Below are 16,198 nucleotides of genomic sequence, written 5' to 3'. Positions count from 1 at the left end.
TTTGATTCTGTAAATAAATGACCGCATTCATTTTGATGGGTCAAATATAAATGACGTCTCACGTTTGCATTTCCTTAAATTCAATGCACGTTTTATTCAGTCCAGAAAAATGAGGAATCCGTGTTAATTGATGAATATATCTGAGCATCTGTTCATCTACATACAGCAGTGGTTGGATGCATCACAAACAATGATGAGTCCGGCTACAGGCAGGAGGTGGAACACCTGGAGAGCTAGTGCAGGAAGAACAATCTTCACATCAATGTGAAGAAGATGGTCGTGGACTTCAGACTGAACAAACACCCCCCCCCCCCCCCCCCGAATATAGGAAGATCTGCGGTGGAAGTGGTCTCCAAGTACTTGGGTGTGCACCTGAATGACAACCTCAGCTGGGACAACAACACCACCAGCCTGATCAAGAAAGCTCATCAGAGACTCTACTTCCTCAGGTGGCTGAGACAAGCTGGTCTGGGAAGCTCAGTCCTCACCTCCTTCTACAGGTGTGCAATGGAGAACATCCTGTGCTCCAGCATCAACGTGTGGCTAGAAAAGCTTTGCAGAGAGTAGTGAAGGCTGCACAGAAGACTGTTGGAGTCAGTCTCCCCACCATCACAGACATTTACACCTCTAGATGCAGGAAGAGGGCCACCTGCATCATGAAGGACCCCACTCACCCATCACACACAGTTTTTGCTCCGTTCCCCTAAGGAAGGAGGTTGAGGAGCATTAAGTGTAGAACCACTAGACTCAGGAACAGCATCTACCCTGAAGCTGTTAGACTCACGAATCCCTAATCAGGAGTCAGAGTCAGTGATTCTTTATTGTCGTTCGCAGATGTCAAAATTATGTACACAGGGTCCCAGTGACATCATGACAATAAAATGTAAAAGAAAAATAATGATAACATCTAAGATATGAACTAAGAAAAACATCAACTAAAAATACACTAAGCACTAATAGCATAAAAACATTACGTCGAACAGCAGCACGAACATGAACATGAGTCTATGTGAGCAGATTAGCACGCATGAACACATCAACATGAAACAGACCAGCAGCAACATGATGTGATTTTTCACAATGATTATTCTGGTTAGATATTCATGAGTCTAACAGCTTCAGGGTAGAAGTTGTTCCTCAGTCTAGTGATTTTACATTTAATGCTCCTCAACCTCCTGCCTGAGGGGAGTGGGGCAAAAAGTGTGTGTGCTGGGTGAGTGGGGTCCTTCATGATGCAGGTGGCCCTCTTCCTGCATCTGGAGGTGTAAATGTCTGTGATGGTGGGGAGACTGACTCCAACAGTCAGGATTATCAGTGTGAAAAAAATCACTGTAATGCCCCTTGATTGTTGATATGTGCTGCTGACTATCCATGCTGATGATCTCATGCTGCTGATTTACAAAGTATTTCATGCTTGTGTGTTCATTCGTCCTCATCTGCTCACACAGACTCATGTTCATGCTGCTGTTGTTCGGTGTATTGTTTTTGTACTATTAGCATATTCTTAGTTCGGCGTATTTCTCAGTTCATACCTTAGATCTTACTCCTGTTTTATTCTTTATAATTTATACATTTGTTGCATGTAACTGGGACCCTATGTACACAATTTCATTCCACCACATGTGCCACGTGGTGCGAATGACAATAAAGAAACTTTGACCTTTAAAATGTTTCTAGAAAAAAAATTGTTTGATGGTTAAATATATATAAATTTAAAAAAAATATGTTTTTCAGTATGTGCACAGTAAATTACTACCACCAGGTTGCACGCCTGACTTTTCGTTTATAAACACTTGCAAAAATATGTTGGACATAAACGGAAAAGACACTCAGACAACAAGCAAACTCTATTAAAGTCCTTAGTAAAGTGTACATTTACCAAAATGTTATATAAAACGAAAAGAAAAGAAGAAAAAAAGGGATTTAAAAAAAAATCCTTGAGCGCGTTCATGTGTCATGTGACCTACGTAGTGACGTAGACGGAAGTAGTAGCAACGCTAAAAGCAACGTTAGCGGTGTAAGTACAGTACAATGAAGACAGAAAATATACTGTTTTCTCAAAAATACTTTCATAAAATATGGTCAGTGACACCTTTTATGTTATAAAAATGTATCTAGGAAGACCTGTTGAATAGGTGAAAGTGGTTGAACTGAAACGACTGCTTTAGGCTTAATTTAAACTAATGTTTTTTAAGAAGTTGGTGTTTATGAATTAAACAAAGCAGGATAAAATGAAAAGCTAACACGTGACTACCGGTGATAACTACATATATTTATTCCTATGAATGTGATGCAAGTGAACACCTATTTTAAATTCTGTGGAAATTACTGTCACAGTCTTTTATTTTTATTTTGTTGTAGGAAAAAAATAAAGTCTTCAATAAGAACAACAGATGTAAGTCTTATCCACAGACTTTCTTAGATCTGTCTAAGATACTGTCTGTTGAACCGGCTCGTTTATTTACTGACAACTTTTATTTGAACCTACTCAAGTGTTGCTGAACGCAGGAGAAATGTCCATTTTTCCACGAATTTCAATGAAGCCTGAAGTGACTGAATATCTTCGAAGTGTCTTCTTAAACAAGGAGGTTAGTATTCTGTTGCTCTTCTAGAAAATTGAATATCAGTAGTGGAAAATGTACTTAAACACAACTTTGCTTAATATTACTAATAATTCCAGACATACATGATTGTTTAATAACTTTTTTTTTTTTAAACTGCTGCCAGTTTCGTCACAGTTTCATGTCATAAACATGCACATTTTTCATCACCTGTCTCCTGAATATTTCAGGCGGTGGCTGCTGTGGGTCATCAGGAGGCGGAGCTACACTTCCAGAGGCTGCTTCTGTGTTTGTCCCACCCGCCTTCACACACGTGTGTGCGAGCCAGCACACACCTGGCTCCCCTGGAAGAGATCCGACACGAGCTGCGAGAGGAGCTGAAGAAGGTGAGCAGAGCGAGCGGGTTTGTGTCGATGCCTCGCTGCTGTGGGAAGCGTTCACCGGAGTTGTTGTTTTCAAAGCAGCAGGCGCGCAGCTCGTCAGCAGAAGAAATTCAAATTGTTCCACATCCCCGTGTTGAAGATGTTCTGCTACTTCCTGTTGATGGTCCCAGGTATGAGAGGAGTGTTTTTCGAACGACGTCAGCGTTTCATGTGCAGAAACACAACCAGTTTGTTCGCAAAAGGACAGGTTTAACTACGTGTCCCTCTGTAATCTCAGACCCGTGACGCAGCTCAGCTCAGAGGTGGTGGTGGGCGCTCAGTGTGGCAGTGCCGTACTGAGGGGGGCTCACGTCTTCCATCCAGGGATCACTGCCAGCCCCAAGTGTGAGACACGTGCAATTTCTCATATCGTCTCGCGTCACTGTAAAGGTTTTGTCTGTGTTCTGTAAATTCTCTTCTTGTCTTCAGACATGAAGATTGGAGACGCTGTGTCCGTCTTCTCCGATTTGGAGGGAAGATGCACTCGAGGAGCTTTTAGTTTCCAGGGAAACAAGGTGTTTGTGGGAAATGGAGTTGCTGAAATGGATCGTTCGCGCATCTTCGCCACAGACGAACCTCCCAGGTAGACTCGAGTAAACGTTTGACCAAAAGCTTCAGAATTTCCATGAAGCTTGGTGTGTTTGTGTAAGATTATTGCTGCTATAGACACAAAACTCTGGAAACGCCCGAAACACCTCAATTCTAGTCCAGACTTTTCTTTTTTGGAAACTAAAACGTTGTTTTCACTGAATTTGGAAAAGTTCAAACTCAAAAACAAGCGGCGAACATCTCAGGAGAGGAAAATGGAGAAATGGAAGCTTATACAGAGAATATAATATTATTAGGCACAGGAGGTATTTCTTAGTAATATACAGTATGAGGAAAATAATGCTTATTCTTCTTCTGCCATTTTATTTTTTACTATTTATAGATCAACTAGTTATTGTGAGGCGATAAAATGTTAGGTGATAAATCAATGTAGCATTCGTAATTCAACCACTTTAGGACAAATCAGTGTACTAATTCGAATTTAAGATGTTTTTTTCTTTATATTAGAAATATAAAGTATGCAAAAGAATGGCTAAATTTAGTCTTTTTCATCACTGGTCCCATGATCATGAAACTAGCAGCAGAGAGGCACTCTGCACTCCCTCCTGTAACTTTATTAACAGAAATGTTGAGAACTGTGGCTGCACAACAACATGTGCAGGATCACACTGTTTTGTGTGTGGTTACAGAGGTGTTGGCGTTCGGATGGTGGAGCCACTTTACCAGAGTCCCTCCTTCGACGGAGTCCTGCCGAGCCTGGTGTTCTTACAGGTGTCAGGATCTGTTAACTGTTTAATTGATAGGTTTGGTCTGGACTTCAGCACAGCCTCTTGACTCTTTTGTAAAATGGTAAATTGGGTAATTACCTGAAATTATTCCGCACATCTAAGCTGTTATGAATCCATGTTTTGCAGAACCTCCCCTCTGTGGTTGCGGGACACGTGCTCGGGCCTCGACCTGGAGAACGGATCTTGGATATGTGTGCTGCACCGGGAGGAAAGACCTGCCACATAGCTGCTCTTATGGAGGATCAGGTACTAGTTTTACTTTACTTCAGAAGGACCCATGTCCAAAATAAGTTTGAGAAAAGTGCTTATCCCTTTTTACAGGACTCCATTTGGTCGCTGGTTTACCTCATAAAAACACGAGATCCAAGCATTTTATGTCTAATAAAATCTGTTGTTCTCCTAGATGCAGGCTTTAGTTTATTACAGTAATGATCATAGCAGAGAAAACAAAACTTCTTAGTAGTCATTTTTAATATGAATACTTTTACGCAAGTACCGGATTATTTTTCAATTTCAAATACATTGTCTTACCTCAATAACGTTGTCCTGCCGTGTTCCACACAGGGAGAAGTTGTGGCCTTGGATCGAATCCGAAACAAGATCGAACGAATTCGTCAGAACGCACAAATGCTGCATTTGAAAAGCGTCAAAGCTTATTGTTTCAACAGCGTTCAGGCTGTGAGCGATGACCCGTCACAGGAAACCGAAGGTACCAAGCAGCATCTTTAAGCATTCTTTCAGTAACGGGACGATCTTGTTAACCATCCGCTGTGTTTCTGTAAATACTCCAGGACCTCCTTTCCCTCCAGAGAGTTTTGACCGAGTTCTCCTCGATGCCCCCTGCAGCGGCCTCGGACGGAGGCCCAACATGTCCTGCACCTGGAGCCTCAAGGAGATTTGTTCTTACCCGCCGCTGCAGCGCAAGTTGTTTCATGCTGTAGGTTTTTATTCGACGTTGATAAAACACTTCTTCATCTTTTGTTTTACTGCCATTGCTTTGACATACTGGCAGTGTGTCATTTCTGCCTGTAGGTGGCAGCATCGGACAGGTAGAAGCTTATAAAATCATTTTCATAGGTGAACTTCAGTATATACCTGCTGATCCGATTTCACTGTTTATCCGCCTTATTCCTAGCCCCCTTTCTGCCTTGCATGAAATATGGGCGCAACTTCCGGTGCGGACCAGAACCGGCATTTGTACATGTGCGAACAGTACAAGCTAATCCAAGCATTGTGGATTTAATTTAAACATGTGGGAACACCACCTGTCAGAGCTCAAACAGGACAGTATAATCATGCTTCTGCCTGCTGAGGATGAGGGATGGAGGACGACCTGAAGAAGTGGCTGCAGATTACATCTACTAGCATATTTAGCTACTTCACTGTAATGCCCTCCATACACTTGAATTCATACCTGATATTCTCGTCACACAGTTTTCAATCCTTCTGAGGATCCGGCGTCTCTTCTCCGGTTGTTTATTGTCACCCAGCCACACAGTAGGATGCAGGTCTGTCGGCCGACCTTATTATTGTCTAAATTCTGATGCACCTCAGCGCTTTTCAGGTTGTTCATCGCTTCACCGTCAGAAGAACCGAGTCAGTGAAGTAGCTAAATATGCTAATGTATGCATGTCTGTTTCCTCTGTCGGCTGTTTGCCAACAAAGTGAAATGAACACGCATGCAGCGTTTTGGGTGGGCTCTTCAAGTTCAGATTTTTCAGCCACATTCTTCTGAATTCCTCATCCGTAGGTAGGAGATGGAAAACCTACCGCTTTTCACAGGAACACTCTTTTTGTTTTGAATCGAAGCCACTTATTTAGTTGGGTCTGGTTGTTTGTGTGGCCGCGAACGACACAACAGGTACCTGAACTCAGCGCGGCCATTTTAGTAAACTTTACATTTGTTAAATAAATGAAAACAAAAACAGTGTTTTATCTGCTAAACTGATTTCAATTGATTTTCAAATAAACTGTGGTCCGTGCGTCGCTATCATGGTTGGGCAATGCTTCCTGCTACTACTTCCTCTGTCTGACAGGAAGTTGTACCAAAATAATTCATACAGTAGAGCCCACAGGAATAAGGTGGATAGGAAAACAATAAATCAAATATGGTAGTTTTGACTTTTCACTTAGAAGAGGTGATAATATAAGAAGATTTTAAGTCAAACTTAGGTGGGGATTATAGGTGGTGGTAAAGATGTGAATATTGGATAATTTGGAAGTTGAAAGTTTAATTTCAATGAAACAATATTATAAATGTAATGTTTTGATCATGCTGAGCAATATAGACCAGAATGTTTAAATGTGTCCTGTTCTAGTTTTATGATTCCATCAATTTATTTTTACCCTTTTCATACGCTGATCTAAATGGGGTGAATACTGCCACCTGGTGGGCTGAAAACAAACATGTTTGTAATTTATCAAGGTGTTTTACCTTCACTGTCCACAAGAGGCGCACATGAGCTCTTGTTTTTTCTTAAATGCAGTACAATTCATTCAAAAAACTAAAAAGGTTAAATCATGTCAGTCTGCGGCCTGCCAACCAGATCTTTAAGACTGTGTTGCTGTATTTGCATATTGCCCAGGACGTTCTTGTAAAAGAGATTAATAATCTCAATGGATTTCTTCCTGCTAAAATAAAGGTTTGATAATTTATAATAAAAATGTGTCCAGATGACATGATTTAAACTTTAGTTTATCTACCTGGATGCTTACAAACCTTTTTATTCATCATTCAGTCATAATGAACATAAACATGCAGGCTGGGAAAGCAGGACTATTTAAAGTTTTACTAATGCCAACTGAATCGTCTCCAAAAACTACTTTTATGCTAATCATTTTAAAACTTTTATAGCTGTTTTTATTTATTTTTTTAAAAAAGGTGCATGTTTTTGTGTTACTGCAGGCGGTTCAGCTGTTAAAGAAAGGTGGTGTTTTGGTGTACAGCACCTGCACAGTGACTCTAGCAGAGAATGAGGAGCAGGTAGCCTGGGCCCTCAAGACCTTCCCTGACCTCACTTTGCAGCCACAGGTAAAAGAGAGAGAGAGTAAGACGCTTCAAATTACAAAGGCACGTCTCAGAATATTGTCTCCGTCTTCCTCAGGAGCCTCACATCGGCGCAGAGGGCATGCTGGGAGCCGGCCTGTCAGCTGAGCAGCTGCGCCTCCTCCAGAGGTTCAGACCGGAGCTGAGCTGGGAGCAGACAGACGCCACAGCCCCCGTCGCCTGCAGAGCAGACGGGGACACCATCGGCTTTTTTATTGCCAAGTTCCTGAAAAACTGACTGGAGGGCCCGTTTCCTCGATGCTGTCCCCCACTTGAGACTACGAGACGTGAAATGTAGTGTTTACGTTACGACACCGTGCGCTTTGACGGGCCGGCGTTGACAAAAATCTCACTCCTGTTTACAGCGTCTGCCTTTTAACAGCTGCTCTCTGAAACTGCAGGCCATGTAGGGATAAGCTTTATAAAGACCGCGGGGCAGGAGAGGGCTTGGGGGGGGTGAATGAGTGCTGGTGAATGCAGCAGTTCTGTGGTCGTCATAACAACAGTGACGACACAGCTGCCATGGTGACGGTGGATTCGCAGGATCTGGGAGTGGAGATCAGGAAGTAGTGTGCAGAAAGAGGTCATAAGAGGTATTAACAATTTAGAGTGTTCAGCGGTGCTGGAAACAACCGGGACGGCTAATTGGCACGTTTGATTCTAGTGTTAAAAATATCGCCAGAGGGGAAACTGCATGCTTTTCATTTGAGAAAAGAGCTTTTTGTTAAATCTGTCTGGGAACACATAAAATCCAAAGTTTTTTTAGAACCAAAACAATTTATTTATTACAGCTTTTGAAATGACTCGTGTTGATGTTCTGCTGTACATTAGGTCTTTGTCATTAAATAAAGCTCATCCTATAAAAATGTTTATATTTTTTAAGAAGTGACCATTTTTAATGTTTTGTTGTGTATGTATTTTTTTTTTAAAGATTTAAAAATAAAAGTGTGCAGCAGGGTATTTTGCCAGCACTTTTCAAAATCTTGATTTTGGAGCCCAAATAAGTGAAAGTAGTCGTCGCATATTCAGAAGATTCTTACAAGTGCGCCATAAGTGGATTTAAAGATTTCACTGAGCTACGAACCCAACAAAGTTCAGTCAGGTCGTCTAGACAGTTTTTGTATTATTATTATTATTATTTATTTTTTTAGACGTTTTGTCCTTCATCCAAAGGGCTTCATCAATTTGAGTTGACTCCTCCGAGGCAGCCATAGCCAAAGTGGTTCAAGACATGAGTTCATGCTCAATAATCCAGGTAGAAAATCTAATAAAGTTCAGTCAGGTCGTCTGGATGGTTTTTCTTTGTTTTATGTTGAGACGTTTCATTCTTCACCCAAAGGACTTCATCGTCCAAGGAGCCACAAACAAACTCGGTCTCACAAGCAGCACTTTCCCATAGTGGACCAACCAGTTGGTGATGAGATGGTTTCTGGGGTTCGCCCTCTCCCCCGTCGACTCCTCTGAAGCAGCCATAGCTAAAGATGAAACGTCAACAACAAAACAAAAACCATCCAGATGACCTGATAAACTTAGTTGGATTTTTCTACCTGGCTTATTGAGCATGACCTTGGATGTCTTGAACCACTTTGGCTATGGCTGCCCCAGAGGAGTCAACAGGGGAAAGGGTGGGCCCTAGAAACCATCTTACCACCAGCAAACTGGTTGGTCCACTATGGGAGTGTGCTGCTTGTGAGACTCAGTCTGTTTGTGGCTCTTCAGACTGATTAAGTCCTTTGGATGAAGGACGAAACATCAAAAAAAACAAAACAACACAACATCCAGATGACCTGACTGAACCTTGTTGGATTTTTTAAACCTGGATTATTGAGCATGGACTTTGATGTTCTGAACATTAATGCGTGTTTGTGGTGCACAACGTTGCAGCACTTTTAAATAACACATTGACTTCAGCTTTGGTTTTCTGAGCATCTCATCAAATTATGAGCCATAAGACACATGCATCCATATCACACCTCTCCTCTTTGTGTATTTTCTTACAAGAGCCTGTTATCAGCTGGAACATCTGCACAGCTGACTGCTGTCAATTCTGACAACAAAAACTTCAATTCATCTCTGGAAGGACCTCTCTGTCAGTTTTGGCAGCAGCTGTGTGCGAAGAAACAACTTTCTATTTTAGACGCATCCCCTCCAGTACTGTCATTGATGTCGAAGTTGTCATGGCGACTCAGCAGGCAAGTCGGTGAGTCTACCTCAGTTTTTCAGCAGTTTCTCATGGCTATTTATAGACTTCGCAAACCTCCTGTGTCTGAGACTTCTGACAATTGAACATCAAAATCTACCGCGCTGGTTCTTTGTCACTGACTTTATTTTATATTTGGGCATTATGTACACCTATAAAACCTGTAGGGCTACAAACGTATAGAAATACTTTTATTTATAATTACACTTGTGAGGTAAAAACAAGAACGGGGCGGGGCGGTGTGTAAAAGGAGTGCATGGAGTCAGGCTAAAAAAATAAATAGGTTTTAGCATCAGTTCATGAAATTACTCATCGCTTCATCCAACGGAGCAGATGGAAGCTCTTAAATCCTAAACTGCGTGGATTTGTTTTTAAATAATGTCGCGTGTCAGAACGGAGAACAGATGGAGGATTAAAATAAGCTGGTACACATTTAAAATACTTTGAGCTTCTTTGATAAATTAATATTTTAATTGTAAGTGAACTGACCAAAATTTCCCGTAGTTAACATTCGTTGTACTTTAAGAAATGGGAGTCGAACATTCATCAGAAAATGAGTCGGACTTGATAAAAAGATGAACCAGAATGAAGTTTTCTGAGAGCTGGGTGTCCTCTCAAACCGTTTCCACTTGAAACGAGCGTGAAACAACAAAAGTGCAGGAGAAAAGAGTCTACCAGTGTTAGAAAATGGTTCTGGACCCATTCAAAGAACAGTAATGCTGGACAAGACATTACTGTTGAGCTTGTTTGTCTTGTAAAGGTTTAAAACTGTGGATATAGAATAATAATAATAAAATAAAAAAACATTAAAAGTTGCACATAAAATTAAAAATGTAGTTTGACATTTTGGGAAAAATACTTTTCTGCTGGGAGAATAGGATTGTTTTTTAAAAATGTCCTAGATATGAAACAGGTTCTGCAGCATTTGGAGTTTTGTTTTCACCCTGTCACAGTGACATGAGATGTTTTCCTGTTATACACAAAACCATCGGCATCAGAAGCTTTTGTAATGTGGGGTTGGGGTCCTCCCCCATAAAATTTTGAATAAAGTAGATGCCATTTTCTGTGTTCTGGTGCATTTTAACAGGCTGTTTAACATCTAGTTTTACCTACCGTATTTTCCTGATTATAAGACACACTTAAAATCCTTTAATTTTCTCAAAAATCGACAGTGAGCCTTATAATCCGGTGCACCTTACGTATGAAATCTGGATGTGCTTACTGACCTTGAACTGATTTTATGTGGTTATTGTGAATGAGTTGAACAAACGTTGACTTACCTGCTTTGTTTCGCTTAATGCGCCTTATAATCCGGTGCGCCTTATGTATGAAAACAGACCCGTTCATTGATATTGCGCCTTATAGTCCAAAAAATGTGGTGCATAAGTAAACGTGCTTCAATAACTATTGTAGAGTTAATGGCACAACAAGAAGTAGCCTGACCAACAGCTCCCCTTGTGTGAATAGAGCACGCTCCACTTCACACAATTAATGTAGCACTAAGCTAGCGCGGAGCACAGAGGTGTCTCCCCCTCCTCCCCGGCCCTGTCAACAAAAAAACTATGAAGAGATGAGCATCCTGCCAAGCCAAGTAACCGCAGGGAAACACTGCATGAGGTGTGGTCAGTTGTTGTAGGTAACCAGAAAAACCCGGAGTGGACTTTTAGTGGTTTGAGTATTCTCCTTTGATCAAGTGGAATGGATTCATTCACGAAGAAACAGTGCTGGGTGAACTAATTTTTCATAGTAAATGTGGGGGGGGTCCAAACATATATTTTTTAAACGTGAGGGGGACACGTTCCCTTCACATATAAATGACATGACGCCGATGCATAAAACAGTGGTTTGATCCACTTACTACATCTGTTTATAAAATAAAAGAGTCGAAATTGCACCAAATCATTAACGTTCTCGACTCAACTAAACTTTTTTTAAAAGCTGCAAATATTGATCCTTCAAAACATTTGAGCTGTTTTGTAGCAAACAGGTCAGAGAGAACAACGAAAACGCTGCATTAATGTAAAAAACGTGTCAAAATGGTCAAAAAGTTGAACGGCACGCTCTGTGAAAACACCATCAACCTTCATGACAGGATTTTTTTGCCATTGTTGCATTAGATTGCAATAAGGTGAACTTTATAAATCCAAAAATTGGGTTTAAAGCAAAGACAGCAAATTTCCCAAATTGCCAAACTAATCTGAAATTACAGCATCAAACTATGTTGGCCAGTAAACCCGCGCAGTAGTCTGACGTAACAAATTATTCAAGTGATGGCAAGCAATAAAACTTATTTAAAAAAAAAAAAAAATAATAATAATAATTTGAATGCTAATCACAGAAAGCACAGCTCAGTACAGAAAAAAATTCTGCTTTGTGTCATGCTTTATCAAACAAAGACTTAAAATATGCATATATGAGAATATTCATGCATATCCACACATGTCTATGCATAGATACACACACATATGTATTTATACTCTTACATTTTTATCTATTTAATCAAAACCTTGTAAAAGATGGAGAATTTACAACGTGGTGGCCATAAACAGGATGCTTCAGGGTCTAGCAGCATGATGGGAGAACAGAACGCTCTGTGAGGGGAGTCCATGGGGGCGTCAGCAGGACTTTCACTGATGGATGTATGGGTCTCTGGTCCACTCACCTGCCTCACCCCTCTTTTTAGGAGCCGCCTCCCCCTCCCGGTCCCTTTCTCTGTCTCGTTCATGATGGTGGTGGTGGTGTTCTCGTGGCGGTCGGTGGTGGGAGCGCTGCTTGTTCCGTTCGTTATGGTCCTGCTCGCGCTCCTTGCAGTGGTGGTGTCCCGTGCCGTGGCCAGCCTCCTCCGCACCCCCGCTGCGGTGATGGTGGTGGTGGTGATGGTGGTTGTGGTCCCGGTGGGGCAGTGGCTCGTACCGCTGTTGCTGCTGGGGGTGCTCCTCCTCTAGATCCTCATCGTCCTCCTCTTCCTCGTCCTGGTGGCGGAGCGGGGCGCGCAGCTCGTTTTGCGCTGAATCCTTGCTCTCTCTGCTCTCGGGGGTCTCAGAGTCCAAAGTCTCCTGCCGAGCGAGGCCCCGGGCCCTGCTGCTGTTGTGGTGGTGATGGTGGTTGTGGTGCTCAGTCCTGGTAGAAGAAGACCTGTGGTGTGCGTGCTGGGCTTTCTTAGAGGATTCTGTCCTTAGGGGCCTCTCCTCCTCATTACCGTCGCCCTCAGCTTCTGCTGCCGACTGGTCCAGGCTCTTCTGGCGGTGGTGATGGTGGTGATGATGCTGGTTATCTTCTTTGGAGCCCTTCCTCTCCACTAACGCTTTATCTCCTTTCTGTTCTGTGCCGTTACCCTGAAAATAGACATGGATTAGTCAGGAGGACGACACAAACCACGACACTACAAATCCTCACTGCAAACTCACACAAAAGTACTCACCTCACCCTCCAGCACAGATTTAACTACATTCGCACACGGTGACAAAATTAACTGTCACACAAGAGCACACTTCAGATCCAGTCTAGGAGGAGTGTCCACCTGTATCACACAGCATCCCCACACTTACAAGTTTAATCCTGCTCCTCATCAATATCAGCCTTTTCCTCGTTTTCAGTCTTACATTTCCCATTATGATGGCAGTGAGTGGAGAAAGAGTGCAGGTAAAGACTTTACAAACTATCCTGATGATCAAACACAGAACTGGTTATACAATCTCATGTTACAAATACAAAGACCAGGGATTTCCAAAAAGCTGGTTGGTGTGATGTTAGGATTTAATTCCAGCTGACTGCATTACATGCACAAATGGGATTCTGATACTTATTGGAGGGTTTATCGTGGTGGTGAAGATGATATGCTACTGTGCAAAAGTCTTGAGCCATTTCTTTATTTGCTTCCAAACTGTCATATTTGTATTTTTTATTGTTCTTGATCAATAGTTTTTCATGCTTTCAGAAGTTTAAAAATATATATGTGCTTGCTCAGGATGGGAGACTGCAGCGAAGCCAAGATTCAACTTGTGTGCTGGATTCCTTAGATAGAGAACTTTACTAATTGGCTTTTATGTATATGAATGCTTCTGTAAAGTGCCCTGAGACAACTTTGTTGTGATTTGGCGCTATATAAATAAACTGAATTGAATTGAATATATATTTGACCATTGTCTACTTTTCCTCTTACCGTCAGTTCAAAAATTGACTATTTTCGGAGTTTGTTATACTATTTTTCAGGTTTTAATGAATTTTCTCTCTTTCTTTAAGCCGTGGTTCCCAACCTGGTCCTTGAGGAACACCATCCTGCATGTTTTAGTTGTTTTCTTGCTCCAACACACCTGATGCAGTGTTTAATTACTTCCTCGTGTTCTGCAGAAACCTGTTAATCACCCATTCATTAAAATCAGAGGTGTCAAAGTAGGGAAACAACTAAAACATGCAGGATGGCGTTCCTCAAGGACCACAGTTGGGAACCATTGTAAAGACATGACTTTTAGTACTAAAGACTATTGTTTATCAACTGGAAAAAAAATTATTTTATTTTCTTTTATATTCTTTTCTCCTCTACTTGTCCATTTGTTCACATTTTGAAAGCACACATTGCACCCGACTATGATAACACTCTTCTGTTGTCACAGTCAGGTACAAAGATTGGAATGAACACAAGTGAACAGAAAGACCTTCAGAAAGTCCAGAGACCTACTGGTCAAGATCATTTTAAAGATTATAAGAAAGTCTGGTTGTGAAAGATAATTGTGACAATGTTGGGGGTAATTCAAAACTTTTGCATAGTATTGTAAAATTATTGCACATAAGAGAAAAACTAGTTTTTCCACACTGACCTCACAGTATATTGACTGATTTCTATACCTTCTCTATAAACAGTAGGTTTATTCTGAGTGCATTATTTATTTTACAACTTTCTGAGTGTAGCTCTCTAAACAGAGTCCTGTATTTCTTTATATTCTACATTCTTGTCACACTGCGTCTGCTCAGCGTCTGTACCTGCACACCGGAGGCTGGCGTCGGGGCGGAGGGCAGGGAGGCCGTGGTTAGCTCGGTTAGCTCTGGGTCAGAGGAGCTGCAGCTTGGGGGGTGTGTGCTCCTCCAGTAGGCCTCCAGGTAATCAGCCATGTGCTCACATGCATCCTCCAGCTGGTTCTCATCTAGGATGATATCAAACATCTCCTGGGAAAAGCGAGACAGTCCCAGTTGAAGGAAATTAAACAGACGCATGACAAGGTCAAGACGAAAAACAGGCTGTAGGGAATTTGACAATATGGGAGTTCTTGGTCTCATTTGGGAAATCTCTAGACCTACAAAAGCATATTTAGCTGTAAAGAACTCATACGGATATTACTGAAGACAAAATGTCAGAACAATGTTAAACAAACATCCCACTGAATTAAATACCACAACCTTAAAGATGAACTCTCAGGAAATGTGAAAACAGTCATTCCCTGAAGGTATCCGCTGCTATGGATTTAATTAGGCCTGTACTTTCACAAGCTGGGGGTGCCTACTTCATTCTCTAAAATAATAACTATGCAGATTGTTGAGGATTGTAAATAGAACTGGTAACAATTATAAAGCTTTAAGCAAAAGCAAGAAAAAAAAACTTTAGCTAGGCAAGAAAACAGCCAAAAAGCACATAACTGAAGATGATATGAAACACAGGTCCAATCAGCAGTAATTTGGCTCTGTGGACTCACAGTGGGACACTGAGTCAGCTTGTCTGCAGCTACCATCTGGACGTTGAGGTGTTTGGACTGGGATTTGCCTCTGGACTTGATGAGCCGCTGGAGCACCTACAGGCAAACGAGGATGAAGGACACCATGATTGTTTCTGAACAAATTAAATCAAAACTCAAGTGTGGACACATTTTTAGCTCATGGTCCCGCACAGAAACATGTTTTGTCTTATTATAGTGATTTTTGATAAGTTCCACCACAGAAACAGCTAACTGTGTTCGTACACAAGGCAATGATTAAAATAATGCCACTAAAATGTTTTGTTAAAGCTGTGGCACTCTCCTATCATCTTGGTTTTTTGCCTTCATGTTTTTTATTAAATCCAAATTATTTAACGTAACCAAAGCTCTTTAGTCGCGTGTTTAATCAATGAGTGCCACTATGTTCAGACAGAAACAGTAAGCAGCAGGGGCGATTCTAGAATCTGCCCGTTAGGGGCTGCTTAGCCCCCAGTGCCAACAGTGGCTCTTGGCTTGAACAACACAGTGTCCATTGGCGTCAGAAGCATTCATAATGCGGGGGGACACACTGGTGAGAATTTTGAATAAAGTACATCCCATTTCCTGCATTCTGGTGTATTTTAACAGGTTGTTAAACATGTACTTTTACCTATATAAGTAAGCACTTGATTCATTATCTATTTTAGAGCACACGGCCAAACAAGAAGCTAATATTAAGCTAATATCACCACCTATGAAATAATTCTTTCATCCTAATTGCACCGTTATATTTTACCATGTTGTTTACTATATTTATTTTGCACCTTGCAAATATTATATTTCTTTTTCACTTTTTGGTACAGTAGTCCCTCATTTATCGTGGTGGATCCATACTCTGAAGACCCGCGATAAGTGAAAAACCACCAAGTAGGGATAGTAGTACAAGTAGTAGTTTATTTTAGTATA

The 16,198-nt window shown here is 41.4% G+C and overlaps 2 protein-coding genes across 4 annotated transcripts in view; one reads left to right on the top strand and one right to left on the bottom strand.

Annotated features, from left to right (window-relative positions):
- The first annotated feature begins 2,504 nt into the window (after positions 1–2,504).
- nsun6 (NOP2/Sun RNA methyltransferase 6) lies at positions 2,505–7,647 on the top strand. 3 transcript variants are annotated; one of them, XM_037694341.1, is made up of 11 exons: positions 2,505–2,588; positions 2,792–2,947; positions 3,023–3,114; positions 3,222–3,328; positions 3,413–3,566; positions 4,222–4,303; positions 4,447–4,566; positions 4,885–5,029; positions 5,112–5,257; positions 7,226–7,351; positions 7,425–7,647. In XM_037694341.1, exons 1-11 carry the CDS (start codon positions 2,514–2,516, stop codon positions 7,602–7,604), a joined length of 1,383 nt encoding a protein of 460 aa, XP_037550269.1. In that variant the 5' UTR covers positions 2,505–2,513; the 3' UTR covers positions 7,605–7,647. The 3 variants fall into 3 exon arrangements, with proteins under 3 accessions (XP_037550269.1, XP_037550268.1, XP_037550267.1); XM_037694340.1 differs by having other exon boundaries at positions 2,514–2,588; positions 3,026–3,114; XM_037694339.1 differs by having other exon boundaries at positions 2,514–2,588; positions 3,026–3,141.
- A 4,459-nt stretch (positions 7,648–12,106) lies between these two features.
- cacnb2a (calcium channel, voltage-dependent, beta 2a) overlaps positions 12,107–16,198 on the bottom strand; it is a gene marked incomplete in the record, with an annotated part of 38,866 nt that continues 34,774 nt past the window's right edge. The window contains 3 exon segments of the mRNA XM_037694337.1: positions 12,107–12,901; positions 14,547–14,729; positions 15,254–15,349. Coding sequence (XP_037550265.1) covers positions 12,194–12,901; positions 14,547–14,729; positions 15,254–15,349 — 987 coding nt within the window.

Source organism: Nematolebias whitei, chromosome 20, assembly GCF_014905685.2.
Source record: "Nematolebias whitei isolate Nwh7 chromosome 20, NemWhi1, whole genome shotgun sequence".
Lineage (NCBI taxonomy): Eukaryota > Metazoa > Chordata > Actinopteri > Cyprinodontiformes > Rivulidae > Nematolebias > Nematolebias whitei.
The sequence above is the reverse complement of the archived record's forward strand: the minus strand, read 5'-3'. Positions and strand labels throughout refer to the sequence as shown.